The sequence below is a fragment of the Ambystoma mexicanum genome, chromosome 4p, assembly GCF_040938575.1.
Source record: "Ambystoma mexicanum isolate Mex_15411 chromosome 4p, UKY_AmexF1_1, whole genome shotgun sequence".
NCBI lineage: Eukaryota > Metazoa > Chordata > Amphibia > Caudata > Ambystomatidae > Ambystoma > Ambystoma mexicanum.
The window spans coordinates 182,197,312-182,216,601 of record NC_090927.1 but is presented as its reverse complement, the minus strand read 5'-3'; the positions used below and the strand labels follow the sequence as shown (position 1 = coordinate 182,216,601).

The 19,290-nt window shown below is 45.5% G+C and overlaps 1 protein-coding gene across 5 annotated transcripts in view; it reads right to left on the bottom strand.

Annotated features, from left to right (window-relative positions):
• TRIM35 (tripartite motif containing 35) overlaps positions 1-19,290 on the bottom strand; it is a 229,003-nt gene that overhangs the window by 128,000 nt on the left and 81,713 nt on the right. For 2 of the 5 annotated variants that reach the window (XM_069605653.1, XM_069605657.1), the window contains exon 6: positions 3,366-4,144. The exons of the other annotated variants lie outside the window; for them this stretch is intronic. In XM_069605653.1, coding sequence (XP_069461754.1) covers positions 3,576-4,144 — 569 coding nt within the window. In that variant the 3' untranslated portion in view covers positions 3,366-3,575. Of the gene's footprint in view, positions 1-3,365; positions 4,145-19,290 lie in introns of those variants that run through there. 5 annotated transcript variants of the gene reach the window in all.

Genomic DNA, 19,290 nt, shown 5'->3' with positions numbered 1-19,290 from the left:
GCGCATTAACAAATAAAAAAACTAGGTGGTCGTAGTGGTCACAGACGGCGATGTGGTTCGGTGCACCATTGATGGAGTTATCAACAAAGTCAGAATTGGTTCAACGAAACCTCCATGCTCCTCTTGGACTTGATCCAGACCACCTGAGGCGCTAGAAGCAGCTGAAGACCCTCCTTTGCCTTCCCTCTCCCTCGCTGTCTGCTGCGCTGACTGGTTGCTTGGTTCCCCAAGTCTCACTGGGTACCAGGCTCCTCCACAACCAGTCTGCCCTTGCACTGCCTCCTGGCCTACAGCGTACTTAGGGCTGTAACTGTAACCCCCCCCGCACAGCCACCCTGCACTAACCTAGAGCCATGCTGCCCTGGCTGCATTCCCCCCCCGCCACACCCTTTCCTCCCCTTTGAACTTCCCCTCTCCTTTCACTTCTAGTGTTGCACTTGCACAATCCGAATGACACAAGGCCTAGTAGGATCGTCATGTCCTCCCCATGTCTTCCCTCCTTTGTCTTGTGGTGCCTATAAACACTTGTGTACAAGGGTGTTATTAATGCCATGTCACACATTTTCTAATCCTTCAGATTATATTGCTTCCCCAATCTAGAAGGTTGGAAATAATTCCTACATACACGTACATTTTATTCAGGGCATATGGCTAAAGCTCTGAAGCATTTCATATTTGTGAGCAATTTAAAAGCATATCTTCCCATTATTGCACAAGTGCAAAACAATTGCCCCAGACTAGATTTTGTGACAGATCCATTTTTTGCATTTTATCAAGTGAGTAGCAAGGTTAAAAGATGGAAAAATAATGAAACAATGGGTTTGTTTCTCTACCTGATGTGATAGCTTTTGGATCACTTTTCTTTCTAGATCTACTTTCTCACCATTAATATTAATTCAACATTCTTACAGATTAATCTTAAAGTGGTATTAGAGACATAGATGCAGAGGCTTTTTTCAGCTTCAACTTGCAAATCCATTTTGGAAAAGTAATAATTACTTATCGAGCTATAAAACATAGCATAGTAGAATCTCTGACAATACTAGAAATGATCAAGTTACTTAGCCTCAATATTGAAAGACCCATTCGATAAAAAAAAGAAAAAAAAAACATTCCTCTCTTAGGCCCCAAACTTTAAATGACACATGTTAAAGTGCATCCTTTATAGTTAACCCACATTCCAGACTTTCACATAACCAGCAGCATAACCGAAATGCCCAGCATTCACAAATTTCAGTTTTCAAGTTCACAATCTGCCATAATATGCATCAGAGAGGTATTGTCCGGGCAAAGAAAAGAAATGGGGGCTGTTCAGAGCAAATGCATCTGTGAGGGAGTTTTTCCTGGAGTGAAAAGTATTCAACTAAAAGGTGACTACACGACTCCCAAAGTAGCCATGGTCAGAATTCTGACAGGGTGAACTTGCACATAATGTGGATCAAGCTGTGCCACTGTACCAAGTGTGCAGCTGGAAGCTTCCATCACATTTGGGTCATGGAGCAAAATCGTACATCAAACGCCAAATTAAAGAGATCTCTTCAGTAGAGTTTTCCACAAGAGAATAAAGTTGTATTATTAGAAGAGTGAGCAGCCCCAAAACCTCCACAAGAAAATTAAGACTTCCTCATGGATCTTATTCCTGTGCTGCATGGTGGTCAAGCTCGGTTAGAAGCTACCAATCATTGGGTGTGGGCGGAAGTCTTAAAAAAACTAAGTGTAAAACAAAAATATATCACATTATGCATCTTTCAAGGCATCTTTAGTCTCAAAGAGCTGAAAAGACAGATTTCAAAGTGTTTTCAAAACTAGTGACCCATCACTTTCAAAACATATGCTGAATGGTGTATGGCGGTCAATGCCTTTGGCTTTGTATGGAAGCAGCGTGCTAGAGCACAGTGCAGACTGCCAAGAAGCCTGGGATTGTCCAACATTCGGCATCCATTGTGGTAGTCCTGGGCACCAAATAGTGCGTCAAAAGTATGGGAGGGGCTCATTCGACCAATCATGCACATGACCATCAGGCTAGGAGTGGCGCTAGAGGAGGGAGGCTAAATCTTCCACCACCAATTGGGCCTGTGTGATGGCACAAGCAGCTGGGCACAAAGACAAGAGTTTGACTCCATCGAAGGCCATGGTGCCTAGGAGGAGAGTCCCCTGAAAGTAAAACACCCTCACCACAACCTGTGATAGTTCAGTTCATACAGGTATATGGGACAGAGGCAGCAAAGACAGCCACACAGAGCAATCGATACCTGCAGAAACATTGTGTTCGTCTGAACAAGAATAGGGATGGCAGGGTCACCCGAATCAGGCGCCATATGAGGGTCCTGGAGGTATGATGTGGCATGATAATGTGGCAAGCACAAGGCAATTTAAAACTGGCATGGCAATTTTTGGACACCCTTAAAACTGGAACAGAAAATAAACCTTCACCTCATCTCACCAGTTATGAGTTTTCAGATCGCCATTGGAACCATGGAATAACAAAAAGGAGCCATAACTTCTTCAGAAGAGCTGTATATACACTGGTTCTCAGTATGTTTCAGCCATTGGGATTTTGAAAATGGTAGGCCCACACTCTTCTCCGATCATCTTGCCCGAGTTTGGCCAGATCTCTCAACTTCAGGAAGGACATCAAGTACCTGCTCTTCCATGAACACATAGTCAACTGTTGAGCACCTCCCACCCACAAACACATCTTCCACACAGTGTTCTGTTGCCTGCTAGGTCATCACTGTATAGATATAAATCAATTCTCCTCAAACACAACACATCTCGATCAGAACATCCAAATCTGGCAAAACAAAATGACTCTGCAAACGCAACAAAGAAGCCAGGCAACCCTCACCAAGGGCAACAAATATGGTATAAAGAATGACATGGTGGATTGCCCAGAGATATTGCAGCAAAAATGGAAAGGAAATCAGAAAAAATGAACCAACGCATTGCCAGAGTTACTCGATCAGAAATTGCACTAAGAAAGTCAGCGGTTTGTGAAGTTAAGGACCACGCACGATTGTCAATCTACCAAAAGGCCCATGACAACTTATTTAGCAAATTGACAGAAATAATCAAAAATAATTTTCATGCCTCATCCTTGCAAACTCTCCCCTGCCCCCATTTTCAGCATCCCTCTAAAAGGTCTGATCATTGTTTGACAATCACCCTAGATGTTCAAACTAAATATGCCCTTACGTGTTCCGCCTCAGATTGGTGCACAACCCAGATGTGGTCAGTTCCATTTAATTTGCTTTCAACACGTGGAAGCTAAAGGGTCACTGCAAGCTAGATTGGTAGCATTTTATTACATGCACTCACTTTACCACAAGCTTGCATTCAGTAAAAAATAAAAAAATAAAGAAGTGTTTTAGAATATAGAAATCTTTATTTAGGTTACATAATACCATTAAATATTTGGAAAATACATTAGCATGTATATGTGTCTTCTTGTTAACATGATGGGGAAGCAGCCCAGTTTGAGTTATCAGAATGCGGGAGCATTGCACAAATGCGCCAGAGGATGGCTACTACATCTAAAAATATTACTTTTCCAGTGAATATTCACCTGGAGGAGTTTAAAGCCCAGGATCTTCTCGGATGGATATTCTTACAGGGCAGATCCTCAGCGATTCTGGGGGTGCATCAGGCTTTAGGCTGCCCACATAGAAGTATGGAAAGACATCATCTGAAAAGTTCTCATGAAAGGTGTACAGGTGAGCTTTGTGTTCACCATCGTAAAAGGAAAGCTCCCCCTCATCACAGTCCAGCTCCACGCGGATCCTCTTCAGGCTCTGCGTCAGACTCAGTTCAGACTTGGAGGAATTAGACACCCAGCACTTCTCGCCCTCGATGCCTTGCATGTGGTAAATGTACCAGTAGCCGCATTTGGAGTCATGGTAGAAGCTCTTCCTTCTGCCATTGGGTTGCTTAGTCACACCCACACGCCAGTTCTGGATGCCGCCAAGGTCCACCTCCCAGGAATGCTGGCCTCGGGAGAAACTCCTAGACCCCAAGATGCAAGGCGCAGAGGTGAACCGCTCTGGGGTCTCCACCAGAAATGTATACCCTCTGTTGGTCACACTGTTCAAGGTATCGGAGACTGTGAGCCAGCCTGCAGCAGTGTTTGGGTCAAAACTGAAGGGAACTAAGAAGAAAAACACAAGCCAAGAATTTAAGAATTAAAATTCAGTTAATAAAGTACACACACATCTGAAACTAGGTCTCCAACTCCATCTGGTGTTCCTTGCCATTTAGATTACAATCCGATACACTGTTTAACAGCAATTCTCAGTACTCTATTTGGGTTTGCTATAATGCATTTATAAGAGAAAGCCAATACAATGAAATGGAGGACAGAAGGGGCATTCTTCTAAAGGAGTTTAGCATCAGCCTATCCAGCAGAATCCTTACAGCTTTGAACCCCTTTCCTAAGGCTTCTTGCAATTCTTCACAGCAGTCGGCCCAGATCAGTTTGCCTAGAGAAAGTAATTACCAGCAAAGGGAGACCTGAATCAGGAGTATCTAGAGAACCTTTAACACATTGCTTTTCTTCCGAGACCTCAGAAAGCGCAAGATCTACACTGCTCTTCTGGTGACTTTGAACGCAATGCCACTGCATCAACGTTCCCCAGAGTCTTAGAACACAGTATGCCTGGTACCCGCAGACATCCGGTAGCTTGCCCAACAACGAGGCTCCAATCCACCAGCTCCATACATTTACTTCTAAAAGGGCAACAAAAGTGAAATGGACGGTATACAGTTTCTTCAGTATAACAGTCCACCTTACACTCGCCAACTTTGCAAAATACTACCGATCCTGGCAGGCACATTCACAAAGTTGTCAGGTCGCAAATCAACCACTTCCTCACTTTGCTGTACTAGTTAAAATGTTGCTCCACCAGTGGACGTTTTGAAACTCCCATTATGAGCCACCACCCTGGCATCCTGGGCGGTAAAATAGGAGAACGTAGCTAGAACTGCAGAAGCACAGGATTTCAAGACCACAACCTAGACTGCTTTATTCAAAGTGGTATGCTGTTGTCAGTTTTACCATCAATTGGCAAGTTGGTTACCAAAAGGCACGGAGAGTGAAATCCTAATGTCATCTGAAATTATACTAGCCACCAAGTAAAGGAGATAAGTTCCTTTGCAGTCATTTAGTGAAGAACACCTTCATTGTTAGTGCTGTGAGGAGTCGGCAATGAAATTCAAACAGCTTACATATGGTTTTGGCTAAAGACTTTAATTGATAATTTAAAGGGGTTGCGAAAATGCCTCGCCGTCCCTGCGCTAGAAGCGTTTCCCTACCTAAACTAGAAACTAAGGCCCTGTCGGTGTCAGAATGTCCAAAGTATTACTCTGACCCTCACACTGTAAACAGTGAAAGGTCTTTAGCTTTAAGTGTTGCAAAAGTGTTCAAATGGAAAAGGTCTAATCAAGGATATGGTTTCAGTTTTTTTCTGGATTAATACCAACATTATTTTCAACTATCTTCAGCCTTTGTTTTGGTCCTTCAGTATTTTATAAAATGTTCAAACATGGAAATCACAATAAATAACTTTTCAACAAAAAGTCTCAAGGATTTTGCTCCTTAATCCAGAGGGTGTTTCTCTTCCCCTGGATTCACGTGGTCATGAAAATAACAATGCTGATCTTTCCTTTTTTGATCAGCACCAAAAATTAGGCACAATTATCTTTAGCCTTTCGGTTGTCTGAATACCTGGTATACCTCCTGCCAGGGCTTCTCTGTTCCCCCTACATTTACACTTGTAATTGCCGGGTATATTCTCCTGCTAGGGCTTCTTGTAAATTGCCCGTCTCTGCAACTCCACTTTAGATAATTCACCGTATTAGCCCTTTTATCCAATTACTTTTGTCCATGTATATTGCCTCGTTAGTGTTTCGCTCACACTTCCCATCATCGTAATGCGCTACTGGCTATTCACGTTGTACGGTAAAAACAAACTTGTTACTGTTAATTATTCTCTACATAAAATTTTAAAAAGATTGCCTTCTGTGGAAAATGAACACCGAAAGTGAGAAAGAACAAGTTACTTACCTTATCTGGTAATGTTCTCTCGATGGGATGTTCCTCCGACGTTTTCCACATCTATGACAGGTAATGACCACAGCTGTGCCGCTTCGGAAAATTTTCAGCAGAGGGCGCACTGCGTCGATACGTTGTTCGTCGAGGGCTGACGTCACCGGATGTTATATATAGGACGCACCCCGGCATCCCCCTCACGAATGAAAAAGTATTCCTAATATGGGCTAACAAGGTTGAGCTCCACTCCTTCGGAGACCTGTTCCCAGAGGGCACCTTTCTAACCCCACAAATGGCCAAAGATAGGGGCAGAGACACTTCCCTGGATGTATTCCATTACTTTAGACTATGCCACAACTTACACAAAATACTTCTTATTTCCCAAACAACCACCTACGTGGGAGTTACTGCATAACACGATTCAAGCGCAGGGGAGGGGAGGTTAGTCTCGTTGCTATATAAATCCCTTGTGGTCGATATTGGGAAACCCAACCCTAAAAACACAGCTAAAATGGGAAACGGCCATTCAGGAGACGATACCCACGGAGGACTGGTCCTATATCCTATGTCAAACTCAAAAGGTCGCACTAAACACTCGCTATAAACTAATACACTTCAATTTTGTACACCAAACATTATACCCCAGTTAAGAAACACAAGCTTCACCCAGAAACGTCGCCCCAGTGCGATAGATGCGCGGCTGCCCAGGCGGACTTCCTCCACCTAGCGTGGGACTGTCCTGGAATAAGGCGTTTCTGGAACTCGGTTCTGCAAAGAATCGCCGACATCATAGGCGAACAGGTGACCCCACTACCACTGGCGCCCCTACTGGGTCTCACTAAATACCTTCAACCCGCAGCACGTAAATTAGCATCCCTTCCTCTGGTGCTGGCCAGAAGGAGGATCGCCATGTCATGGAGCCAAGGCCCACTACCCAAAATTGAAGACTGCAAACAAGACATAACATCCTGCCAGGACGTGGAAAGCGAATTTATAAGAACCCTACCATTGCATGCACGCCCCACCAACATCTGGGGACCATATATTGCATACCTGCTAAATAGTAATGAATCTTCTGACTCCGATTCAACTAGTACCTGAAAGGAGATTATGGAACTAAGATCCTCAACACTCCACTGAATTTTTAAATTATCAGACTATGATGAAGGACTGACTTTTTTCGTCTTGTTGGGGTGGGAGAGGAGGCGGCCTCGGAGGGGAACTCGGGATTGGGTAACATTGTGTCATTTCTCTTCCTTCTATCTTCCCTTCATTTCATTTCCTCTCATGCCCCCCTCGTTTCCCTTCTTCCCTTTCCAATGGTTTCGACAGAGCACCATGTTGGTGCGTTTGTATTCAAAAATAAAGTTAAAAAAAAACATTTATATATACATATATATAGAAAACGCACAAGCCCCTGCACGGTTGTAGCACTCCAAAAAACCGCCCAGCAGGCATATGTAAAAAATATCCCAGCACACAAGACTTTAGCTATTCTAAAATGTCATTTTATTTAGGCATAATACAGCTCATTACAAAAACAGGGGTTAAATAGTACACCCCTGTGACGGACACAAGGTATCACAAAGCACTCACCCCACGGGTGGATGAAAAGTCACGCAATATGGAGGTCAGTTAGTTGGAGAGATTTTATCTCTTGTATTTGTAGCAGTCACATGACCGCAACACGCACATGTGAAACGCACAGAGGCGCTCTGTAACTGCTTTTTGGTTTTATACTCCATGATGTGCAAGCCGTATTTGGATTTTAAAAAGGTCTGAAGGCGGAACGTGTGACTTTTCATCCACCCGTGGGGTGATGCTGTATTATGCCTAAATTAAATGACATTTTAGAATAGCTAAAGTCTTGTGTGCTGGGATATTTTTTGCATATGCCTGCTGGGCGCTTTTTTTTGGAGTGCAACAACCGTGCAGGGGCTTGCGAGTTTTCTTTACATACACGAATTTGGCTAAATTCGTTTTCCTAGCACCACCCACTAAATGAGGGAGAGCGAGATCTTTTAGCCAATAGCCTCAGTTGTAGTTTTTTCCCCACAACGTGTGGCACCAATCTCCTGCCAGTATGACTGCAGAAAGCCTTGTGGAAACGTAAGCTGCAATCGCATAAGAAATTCTGTAGAGGGGCAGGCTGGGAGGGTGCGATGTGGAATATGTCGGAGGAACATCCCATCGAAAGAACGTTACCAGATAAGGTAACCAACTTGTTCTTCGAGGGGATTGTGTCCTCCGACATATTCCACATATATGACAGACTCCGAAAGCAGTACCAACGTATGGAGGTGGGAAAAGAATGTACAATTTTAGAATTTTAGAATGCCCAATCAAATGGCTGAATAGAGGACTGCCTCACCAAAGGCCAAATCCTGCCCATGGAGTCCAAGGAATAGTGTCTCACAAAAGTATGGACAGAGGCCCATGTGGCTGCTTCGCAAATATTGTGAATCAGAACACCCCTCTGTAGAGCAGTGGAGGCAGCCACACCCCTCCACTGAGTGAGCCCGTAAGCCTACTGGAGGGTCCTTTCCCGCCAAACTGTAACACTCAGATTGTCAAAATGATCCATCTTTACAAGGACTGTTTGGAAACAGCCTGACCCAAGCACCTTCCAGCATAACCAACAAAGAGCTGATCGTCCACTCTGACCCGGGACATCCGTGATAGAAACTCAAAGCTTCTCTAGGATCCAACCTATGGAGCCTCTCCTCTTCCTTACCAGGATGTGGAGGAGGATAAAACGCCAGAAGAATCACTTGGCTCAAATGGAATTCCGACACAATCTTCGGAAGAAAAGAAGGCCGCACCCGCAGCATAACCCTGTCCTTATGGAACACAGTAAAAGGTGGCTTGGCGGAAAGTGCCTGCAACTCATTCTCTGCGTGTGGAAGTAACCGCAACTAAAAATACAGTTTTAAAAGGACAACAGTCGCAACAGACATGAATGTAAGGGCTCAAACGGAGCTCCCATTAGGAACTTTAAAACCAAATTCAAATCCCATCCCGGCACCTGGAAAGGCGACGGTGGAAACACATTAGTTAGCCCTTTTAGAAACTGAGAAATCAAAAAGGGACCTTAAAATAAGAACATTCCTCAGACGAGCGCTTAAATATGGACAGCGCCACCAGGTAACCCTTAATGGTACCCACTTGCAGGCCCTTGTGGGCTAAAGAAAGCAACAAAAAAAAACAAAAAAAAAAAAAAAAAAAAAAACACAAACAAAAGGAATGGAGCATTGGAAAGGATCCACATTCTGTACCCTGCACCAGTCACATAACTTCCTCCAACGGCAACGGTACAGGGATTTCGTTGCAGGCCTTCTCGCCGAAAGCAATACCTCCATCACGTCTTCCGGGAGCTCCCAATCCTTATACCTCAACCTTTCAGATACCAAGCATGAAGGCCGAGAGACTGGCCTCTGGATGGAGAACCTGACCCTCCCCCCCTCCCGTGAGAGCAGATCGTCTTGATAAGGAAGTCGGCGTGGAGGGCGGATGGACATGTCTAGAAGGTCTGTGTACCACGCTCTCCTGGCCCATGCCGGAGCAATGAGGATCATCCGGGAACCGAACCTAAGTAACCTCCGCAACACTTGCGGAATGACGGGGAATGGTGGAAACGCGTACAGCAGTGGGAAAGACCACTCACTACGAACGCGTCCCCCGAGGTTCCTCTTGGAGAAAATTCCTGCGAGCAGAATCTTTCGCACTTCTGGTTGACAATGGTGGCGAAGAGATCCACTTGTGGGGTTCCCCAAAGGGCGAAGATCTCCAACAGAACTTCCTGAGCCAGCTCCCACTCGCAAGAGACCATGCTCTGCCTGCTCAGAGCGTCCGCCGCCACATTTTAGTCTCCGGCCAGATAAACTGCCGAGATCGAAATTTCTGGGTAGATGGCCCAGAACCAGAGCTGCATCGCCTCCCGGCACAACGGGAGTGACCCTGCCCCCCCTTTTTGTTGAGGTTGTACATGGCCACTGTATTGTCCATCATAATCAGGACATTCTTCTCCCGCAGAGACGGCAGAAAAGCCTTCAGGGCTAGCCTGACAGCCCTCACCTCTAACATATTGATGTGGAGTCTGGACTCCGATGGAGACCAAAGACCGCTGACTGTCAACTCTTTGGCATGAGCTCCCCAACACGTGAGGGATGCATCCATCACGATCGTCACCTCCGGCCACGGTTGCCAAAATGGAGCACCCTTCATCAGATTGCCTTTGACGGCCCAACACAGAAGATCCTGTGCGACCGAGGGCAGAATCTGAACGGGATCCGACATCCTGCCGGAAAACTGCGACCAGCGCATCTTGAGAGCCCACTGCAGAGATCTCATCCGCAGTCTGGCCTCTGACACCAGGAAAATGCAGGATGCCATGAGGCCGAGCAACCTCAAGAACTCGAACAACGGGAGACTCTGGGGACGTTAAATTTGTCCACCATCTGCAGAATGTGACGAGCCCTCACCTGGGGAGGCGAACACTGCTCCGATGTATTGGAGCCGCTGGGTAGGTGTCAAATGTGACTTCTTTAAATTGAGGGAGAAGCCCAGTTTGTGAAGGGAGTGGCAGGTGACGGACAGATCTAGGGCTTGCTCGGGAGAGCGCTCCCTGATCAACCAATCGTCCAGCTAGGGGTAGCCGTGAATCACCACTTTTCTGAGATACGCTGCCACCACCACTATCAGCTTGGTGAAGACCCTCGGAGAGTTCAATTCGAACGGCAGGACCCGAAACTGAAAATGCGGGTCGCCAACCGCAAACCTCAGGTACTTCCTGTGCTTGGGATGAATCTGCACATGAAAGTAAGCATCCTCGAGGTCGAGAGACACCAACCAATCCTGAAGTTAAAGGGCCTGGAGGACCTGAGAAAGAGGTACCATCTTGAACTGGTCCTTCCTGAGGAGCTTGTTCAGCCAACACAAGTCCATGATGGGTCTCAATCCCCAGTCTTTTTTTGGGGATCAAAAAATAAGGGGAATACCACCTATTGCGCCTATCTCCAGCAGGGATAGGATTTCCTGGAGCGGATCCGGACGCTTCAAAGAGCTTCCCCGTGGATTGTCGCAAGGCCTCTGCCGGAAGGGAAGACAGTAGCCATGGGTTATGATCTCCAAAACCCACACATCTGAAGTAATGGCTCGCCATTCTCCAAGATGCAGCGCAAGTCTGCCCCCAACCGGCAAACCATGGGACATGGCCTTATGACTGAGCGGACGCGGCAGTGCCTGTGGGCAAAGCGGCAAATGCCCGAGCAGCTTTGGCACCTCGAGTACCTTGCTTTCCACCTCTGGTACTCCTACGGTGGCCCCTTTGACTGGCAGCTCCTCTCGATCTACCAAAAGGTAGAGTAGTACCGAAAGGAACCTCCCCTCCATTGCTGTCCCCTAGGATAAAAAGGCGGAGGTTGCCGTACTGCAGCTCTCAAAGACTTTGCTGCAACTTTGGAGGTCTGCAACCTCTTAAGGCTCTCGTCAGCCTTGCTGCCAAACAGATGGACACCATCAAAGGACATGTTGAGAAGCCGGAATTGCACATCAGGAGCAAACCCCGACTTCCGCAACCATGCAAACCTGGGCATCACGGTGCTCGCAGCCATGGACCGGCTGACAGTCTGCCGTGTCCAAACCCAACTGAACGGATTCACACATGGCATCCTTGCAGTCTTGCACGCGGGCTAGAAAACCATCCCATTCTTCCCCTTTGGGAATATGCTCAGCTGCCAAAGATGCACAATTCCACAGCGTGGGAGTGATTCTCACCAAGGCACAAACAGTTTCTGCCTTCAAAGCCATACCCCCAGTGAAAATACCTTCTTCTCCCAACCATCAAAGCACTTATCGTTCCTATCAGGAGGGATGGTAGGGTACACAGCCTGCTTCGTGGGGGGGGGGAACAGCCGCCTGCACCACCAAACTCCAGAGTAGGGTGCGTCGACAAGTAGCAGGGGTCACTACTGGCTGGGCGGTATTTTTTCGGAAGCGACTTCACTGCCGGGAGACTCTTTGGAGCAGTACAAGCCGCCGCCACCCTTCTTTGCAAAGCCATGTGAAATGGCAACACAGGGTCAGTGGGTGGACCTTGGTCCAGGATGTCCGTCAGATCATCCCGATTAAAATCAACAGTTGTAGCAAGTATTCAGTCACCCTTGACATGAGACGCCTATAGGAGGATTCAGCATGCATCCTAGGCTCAGGCCTGCCAAACTCCACCTCCGGAGAGGTGTCAAGACCACTGGTGTCATGCAAGGACTGACTGAGTTCCTCCATCTGACTGTGCCCAGACAAAAGATCATCAGGAGGCACAACCACTCATCAGACCCTTCCTCCACCTCCGAAATGTAATCCAAAGCTTGGAACAAATTCAATCTGGGAGGAGGAAACGAGTAGGGCTCAAAAACACGCCTCACAGACTTGCTGAGAGACTTCCTCAGAGTTTCCACAGCTCTCGGGGGCACCTCTGGCAAATCCTCCCCAAACGGCGTCGAAGGCGCTGAGGGAATCGTCGTCAACTTCGAGGGTGGAGCCCCGAGAGTGGAACCCCGAGAGTGCCCCTCGATGGACACGGCGCCGACTCCTTCCTCGAAGGCTTCACAGGTTCCGACGGTCTCAATGGCGTCGAGGACCGGGACCTGGATCTGGAACGGCTATGGCGATCTCCCTTGTCCAAGCGGGACCTCGACGGCTCACGATGATCGCACCGACTGCCAAAGCCCAAAGGCGTGCGAGTGGTGGACCGAGTCCATTCCCTGCCGGCTTCTTTCGAAGGCGCGGCCGGAACAGTGCCTTGCGATTCGAAAATTGCCATCATCTGCTGGCAGAATGCATCCCATTCGGGCCACGACTAATACATGGTGGGACAAGTCAACCGTCTGGCGGAATCCTCCGACGAGGACGGGGAAGGCGATCGGTGACAGCGCTTCCTAGAATGCCTCAAAGAGGCAGAGGAATGGCGGGAACCACTCCAAGACTGAGACCCCCCCTGGATTTTCGCCGACGGGGAGAGTCGGCCCTCGAGTCATCAGTCGAAAGCCCAGCGGACTTCGATTTATGGGGCTTAGACACCCTACCTACCTTTAATTTCTTCTTATGTTCCCGCAAGGCCTTAGACGTCAGGTACTGGCAATCATCGCAGTCGTCAGTGGCGTGGCTTTCACCGAGGCAGATGTCGTGCGAGTCCATGTTGGACATTTTCAAACCGCAGTCCCGACATTTTTTAAAGCCGGACTTCGCGCTAGTAGGAGACATTGCTATCGAAGAGAAGAATCGAACGTGCCGAGATTCCAAAGCAAACACGTTTGCAGAAAAAACAGAACTGAGGCTACAGGCGCCGTGCGTCCTATATAGAACATCTGGTGATGTCGCCCCTCGACGGAGGCCCGAGGAACAACGTATCGACGCAGGACGCCTCTGGCGAAAATTTTCTGAATCAGCACAGCTGTGGTCATTACCCATCATAGATGTGGAATACGTCGGAGGACACAATCCCCTCGAAGTAAAAAGTACAAACAGCTTTTTTACCAGTGGCATGCTTGCCAATAAGTTCTGGTTTTCCCAGTGTGGACTCACTAGCTCTTCGTAGCGTTTCCTAGTCAGCTTGCAGCCAAACTATAACAGCCTCAGGAAGCCCTCTTCCTTGCGCTGCTCTGCTTTCGGCTTCCCTGCTTACTGTGGTTCTGGTTAGGCTGCTCTGCTCCTCGCAGTTCTCCAGTGTCTTATTGCTTCTTTCCACCGGCAAATGCCCAGGAGCCCTGTACTTGCTTCTGACGTTCCTGTGTCAAATATTCATCGAGCAGTATTTCTCGATGGCTCCAACGTCCTTCTCCCAGCAACTCTGTAACATGAAGAGCAGCCACCAGGGGTCTGACAATTCTTCTGGCGATCCAGTTTTAAAATTTCCCAGGCATAGGTGCACGACCCAAACAACTGGAGTACCTGTACTCCGGCTTTTCCTGTTCTGTATTCCTGCATTCCTCTTCCTCGTTGCAGTGTTAAGGTGTTTCTGGGAACAGTAGTTCTTTTTAACATGCACAAACATTGGAGAAATACTTTTAACATGTTGTGCGGGCAAGTTTGTGTTCGAAAGTTGACATGTAGACTGGTTTGAGAGAAATTCAGCGCTCTCTCCTTTGAGGGAGCAGTAAAGAATCACAATTGGCCATTAAGGTGTTTTGTATGGGAGATTCATCCTGCAAGGGGAAAGGGTGATACCCGGACTCATCCGTGGATACCACCACTCCCTCCCACAGGTTTTCTCCTCCTATGTGATCATCCCTCAGTCGCCCCCAGGGTCAGGATCAGGTAGCATCAGTCAACCCCCGGCCACATGGAAGGTGGTCATCCCTGGGAAAACAGGGATGACTCCATTGGATTCATCAGAGTACTCATACATTAACAGATGGTTGCAAGTTTAAAGCAGGGCCATAGTAAGCTCTTATGATCTTTCACCTACTCCTATTCCATATACGGGCAAGAGATTATTCTCTTATTACTCACCCATTGCATATTTCTCCTGTCTTGTCACCAAGATTCATTATTTCAGTCAATTCCCATTTACATTCTCCCTGCCACTTCCCAAAAGTTCTTATTCAAGTCCTAGTAGGTACGGACAGGTCCATCAAGCATAAGCTTGTCTATCAGCGCCACAATTGCAAGATGATCAAGGTCTAACTGCAGCCATTTCAGATAAATCGTCTGATTAATCTACAGTCTGTTCATCTAGCAAAACCTACTCTTGCACCAGCTTTTTACTCTTCCCTAATTGCCACCTATCCTTTGCTAGTCTAAAAGGAAGCCCCAACTCTGGATTAAACCGGACCTTGCACGCTGATCTGCACACCTTCACTCATTGCTGGTTCCACAAACTGAATTCATTAGCATTATACAACCCTTGTTTGTTTTTTTTATTTTTTATAGTCTTCACCCGCCCCCTTCGTATACCTCAAAGTGGTTTATAGTCCATCGACAGCCAAAGCTTCCAATGCATTTTTTTTAATTATTTTATTTGTAATGGGGGTCCCTTCCCACCCCCCCCTTTTTTAACCTTAGATGCTTTTTTTTTTAGATGGTATGGCTGTCGATGCTTTGGTTCTCGATGCAATGACCGGATGCCCCTCAAATTATTAGTTCTGCTCAGTATTCTTCAGATATTGATGGCATTCATGCTTTTCATGATCCTTCATCTGAGATTGCACATCTGTGCACTATACCTGCCCCCAACTACAGAGAAAAAAAAAAATAAAAAAAATCACCCTAGCAAACGATGAGAAAAAGCAGCTCAAACTAAGTCTGCAAAAGCAATCTGAGCGTTATAGTTTTGTAGTTTGTGTGCTGATCTGTTTGGCTTGCATTGAATTGTGCATTCGTTTCAAATTTGATGAATTTACTATCGTTTGCTGCTCTTTATCTGCTTAAATAAAATATATTGAAGAGAAAAGGAAAAAGCCAAACAGTTTAAAAATCACCTGTATCAAATGGCATTACTTTGCTCTTTACGCCCCACCAACAAACTGGTGTTTACTTCTATCCCACATCCTCCGACACAAAATGAATAAATCTACCTATCCCTTCGGGTTTGTTAATTTGATGTATATAGCACTTTTGCCAAAGTGCTTACTATATGATAACTCAACAATGATGGAGGAGATAAGGCATAAAGAAGGAATTTAATATGAAAGGATTGCCTTTAAAGCAAGAACCGAAAAGGTGAAGAAAAGTAGCAGAGTAAACAGAGTTCCAGTTTTTAGAAAAGGGAAAGCAGATGCGACAGAAAGAAGGTTGAGATTTGAGAGCCGGGAGGGCAGGAGGGAAAAGCAAGGGGAAATGGATACCAGTGAGGAGAGCACAGAGAAACCATGGATACATTTATAAACTATACAGAGACATAAGATTGTAGCCAAATCAAAAAGGTACAAGAGATGGGGAAAAAGGGATGAGTCATAGTAGGAAACCGACAGAATGAAGACAGATAGGATGAGATGCAGGTAGTCAAACTAAGCAGGTGTAGAATAGTAGTCAAGGGAGGAAATAGAAGACCATGCAAAGTTTAGTCACATAAAATGGAGAGAAAAGAGCAGGCCTTCTGAATATTAGGACGACGAAAGTGAAAAGTTCATAGCCAACTAAGAAATATGAGAAATGAGAAGAGAAGGTGGTGCAGAGGGAGAGGGGAGGAAATGGGGAAATTGAATTTGTTTTGGTTGTCGGGTTAAAAAGAAAAATTTAAAATAAAACGGGAGTGCATCATGGAACAAATAGTAGAAAAACAGTGAGCAAATAGTGCAGAGTATCAGTGAAGGAAAAATATCTGGGAGCTAAGAACAGTTAAAGGGCTAATCTCTCCAAAGCCCAAATCCTACTTGCATTTGCTGCTGGTCTTCAATGCTTATTAAGAGCCCCTGCGCCACTTGTTTGGTATTTTTCCCTTCCGATGCCGAAATTATGGACAAAATAAATGTGCCTGCAGCCACTTGCATATCGCCCACTGCTTGCCACTGAAGGTTGGTCTCACCTCACATACAATAAGCCTATTGGACTCAATTTGTAAAGCATATGGACAGTGAAACAAGTAGGTAGCAAGATAAATTCCCCATGGGAAAGGCGGTACCAAAGCCGAAATGAGGTATCCAGCTATTCCTTTCTGAATTGTACCAACTGAAAAGGATTTAATCCTTGTGAACTGTGTCCCATTAATTGCATCTGAGCCCCCAACATCCAACATAAACCCACAATAAATTTAGGGTCAACAGATCAGACAGCCGAGGTGGCAGGCATTGCCAGCAATGAAACTATTGCAACCTGCTCACCATTTGCAGTATCAAAGGATGGGTGGGTGTGCGTGAAACGGTGAAGGGTAGAGAAACTTTTAACCAGATTTACTGCAGCCAGGGTATGCTTGGATCAGTTTTGCCCAAACCACTGAACTTCAGAATAGGAGCTCATGTCCAAGTCCAGTTTTTTTTGTATGTAGTGCTTCAATACCAGCATTTTGTAGTTGGGCTGTTACTTGAACTTTATTTAGTGTAAACAAAAATGAAAATATCAAATACATTTTTTGTAGAACTACATACATGAAATTGTTAAAATCCTTAACAGTCTTCGTCCAGGGCAGGGATTATGGAATCTAGCACACCAGCCTACCTTGAAGACATTGACAACTCTGTCAGTATCAATTGATGCAAATTAAGTGCTTCTGCCTTCCCACACTTCCCATTTGCAAGCCTATAGTGATATGAGTGGGTGGGGCGGGGCGCTGAGACAGGGATACCTGGTCATTACTCTAGCCTGGAACGCTAACAGCAAGCCATCAGATCAACAAGAAAAAATCAAGGGTGTTGACAGACCATATGGTGGCTCTAGATGCCTGTGACAACTCACTATAGGCACTCCATTGCGGTCCAAATGGGCAAGTCTCTGGATACAAGTTGAAGCAGCCAATCCTTGTTGCTTTGGTAACTGGCCAATGGACTAGGAGGGGAACCAGTTTAAATACCTGTAGATATATTTCCCTTGGGGTCAGAGGCTACAGGGGAATCTGAACAAGGCATAAAAGAAGCTGTGTTGTATAGCAATTTGCTATGCAATTCTGCTGGCTTGCTAATTAAATTGACACTTGTGTAGCAAAAATAGCTATTTAATTTACCCTGTTCAATGAACACAGCTGAACCTGCATTCCTCACTTGCCCTTTTTTCCTCTCTTCACTGCAGTAATCTCCTCCACTCTTATGTGCCAAAGGCCTGTGTGAGAGTGCTAGTCGCCAATTATTTTTCTTCAAATAATTGCAAGCCAGAAGCAAATCGGGATGAACCTTTTATTAAGCCAACTATATACTGCCTTGCAAAGACCAGTATGTGTTACATATATATTTTTTTTTAAAAAAGATAATCCTGCAATTCCATTCCTTACATAATGCATAATGCAGTATTTCTACTGTAAAACACTGCAGTGCCTCAATGCTTTATGGTAAAGTTTAGGTTAGTATATATAAAGATATGTGTCAACTAGATTTTATTGGGGAAGATGCATCATATAGAAAATGTACATGATAACAGCCAAATACTTTTGATGGCAAAACTAGTTCTGTGACCTACTGGATGCATACATCTGCAACTGGTGCTCAAACCATGAGCTGAACCCAAACTCCTGGACATTCTATCTTATAAACCTGTTGCTTTAGACCAGCTACCCTGAAGGAGAGACCACCACAAACTACAATTGTCCACCTAGTTTGTCCAATTCACTGTCTGCTACACCATCTGTTCTGCTTAGTCTTACTTTCCTTCCCCTTACATAATGAATACCCAAAAACTAGATATATATGCAAAGTAGTGATCAATAGTTCCACCCGGTCTGGACATCTACAGATCTGCTGCAATAACGTCCACCGTATTAACTCACTTAGCTCTATGATTATGATTGCCTTGTATAACAGCACAAACGAGAGTTGGCCAAACCGTTTTCAGAGCCTTTTCATTGTATCTTTGTGTGTCCATTCATGCAGCTAACCCTTTACAGACACTCGTCCAGGGCATGCATAGTCGAGTAGATTTTATGAAGGCAGAGTTCCATTCGTAGGGGACGTTTGAAACTTTTAATATTTACTTTGTTTGCAGTCAATGTCATGTAAAATGTCCCTGTCCACGGCTGCCCTCTGGGTGGCAGAACATAAAGTGGGTTTTTGGTGACTTGCATCATTTTCCAGAAAGCTAATTTACATTTTTTGTCATCTGTTGCCAAGCTTCAAGCACATTTCTCTTAGGTCAAGTACGTAAACTAAGTTACTATGTTAAAGAATTTTCATGGCCTGACAATTTTTCACTAATGTCTTACTTCAGCGGTACACAAAAATGCTGAATTGTTGCACATTTTGTGTCTTGGGTACAAATAACTTCTGGCGACATGAAAAATATCAGTATACCATTGCTAATCAAATAGGTTTGTTTGCTAATCAAAATATTTTAATAAGCAAATTCTGCTATTCAATTTTTTACAACTAATTTATGCCTTGCTGAATAGGGTTATGGGTCACCTGAACATTTTAGTAGCCAGATGGAATGGAATACTGTTTTCCCTGTAGGTAAAAGTCAAATCCTTCAAAATGATGATCCCATCTGCTGTATACATTGCAAGCTCTGTCTCTGCATGTTAGACACTTATGGGGGCTAAAGATGCAGCAACGATATATAGACATGTTTACGGACTACCACAAGGCAACAGTGCTAAAACAGGTAAGCTG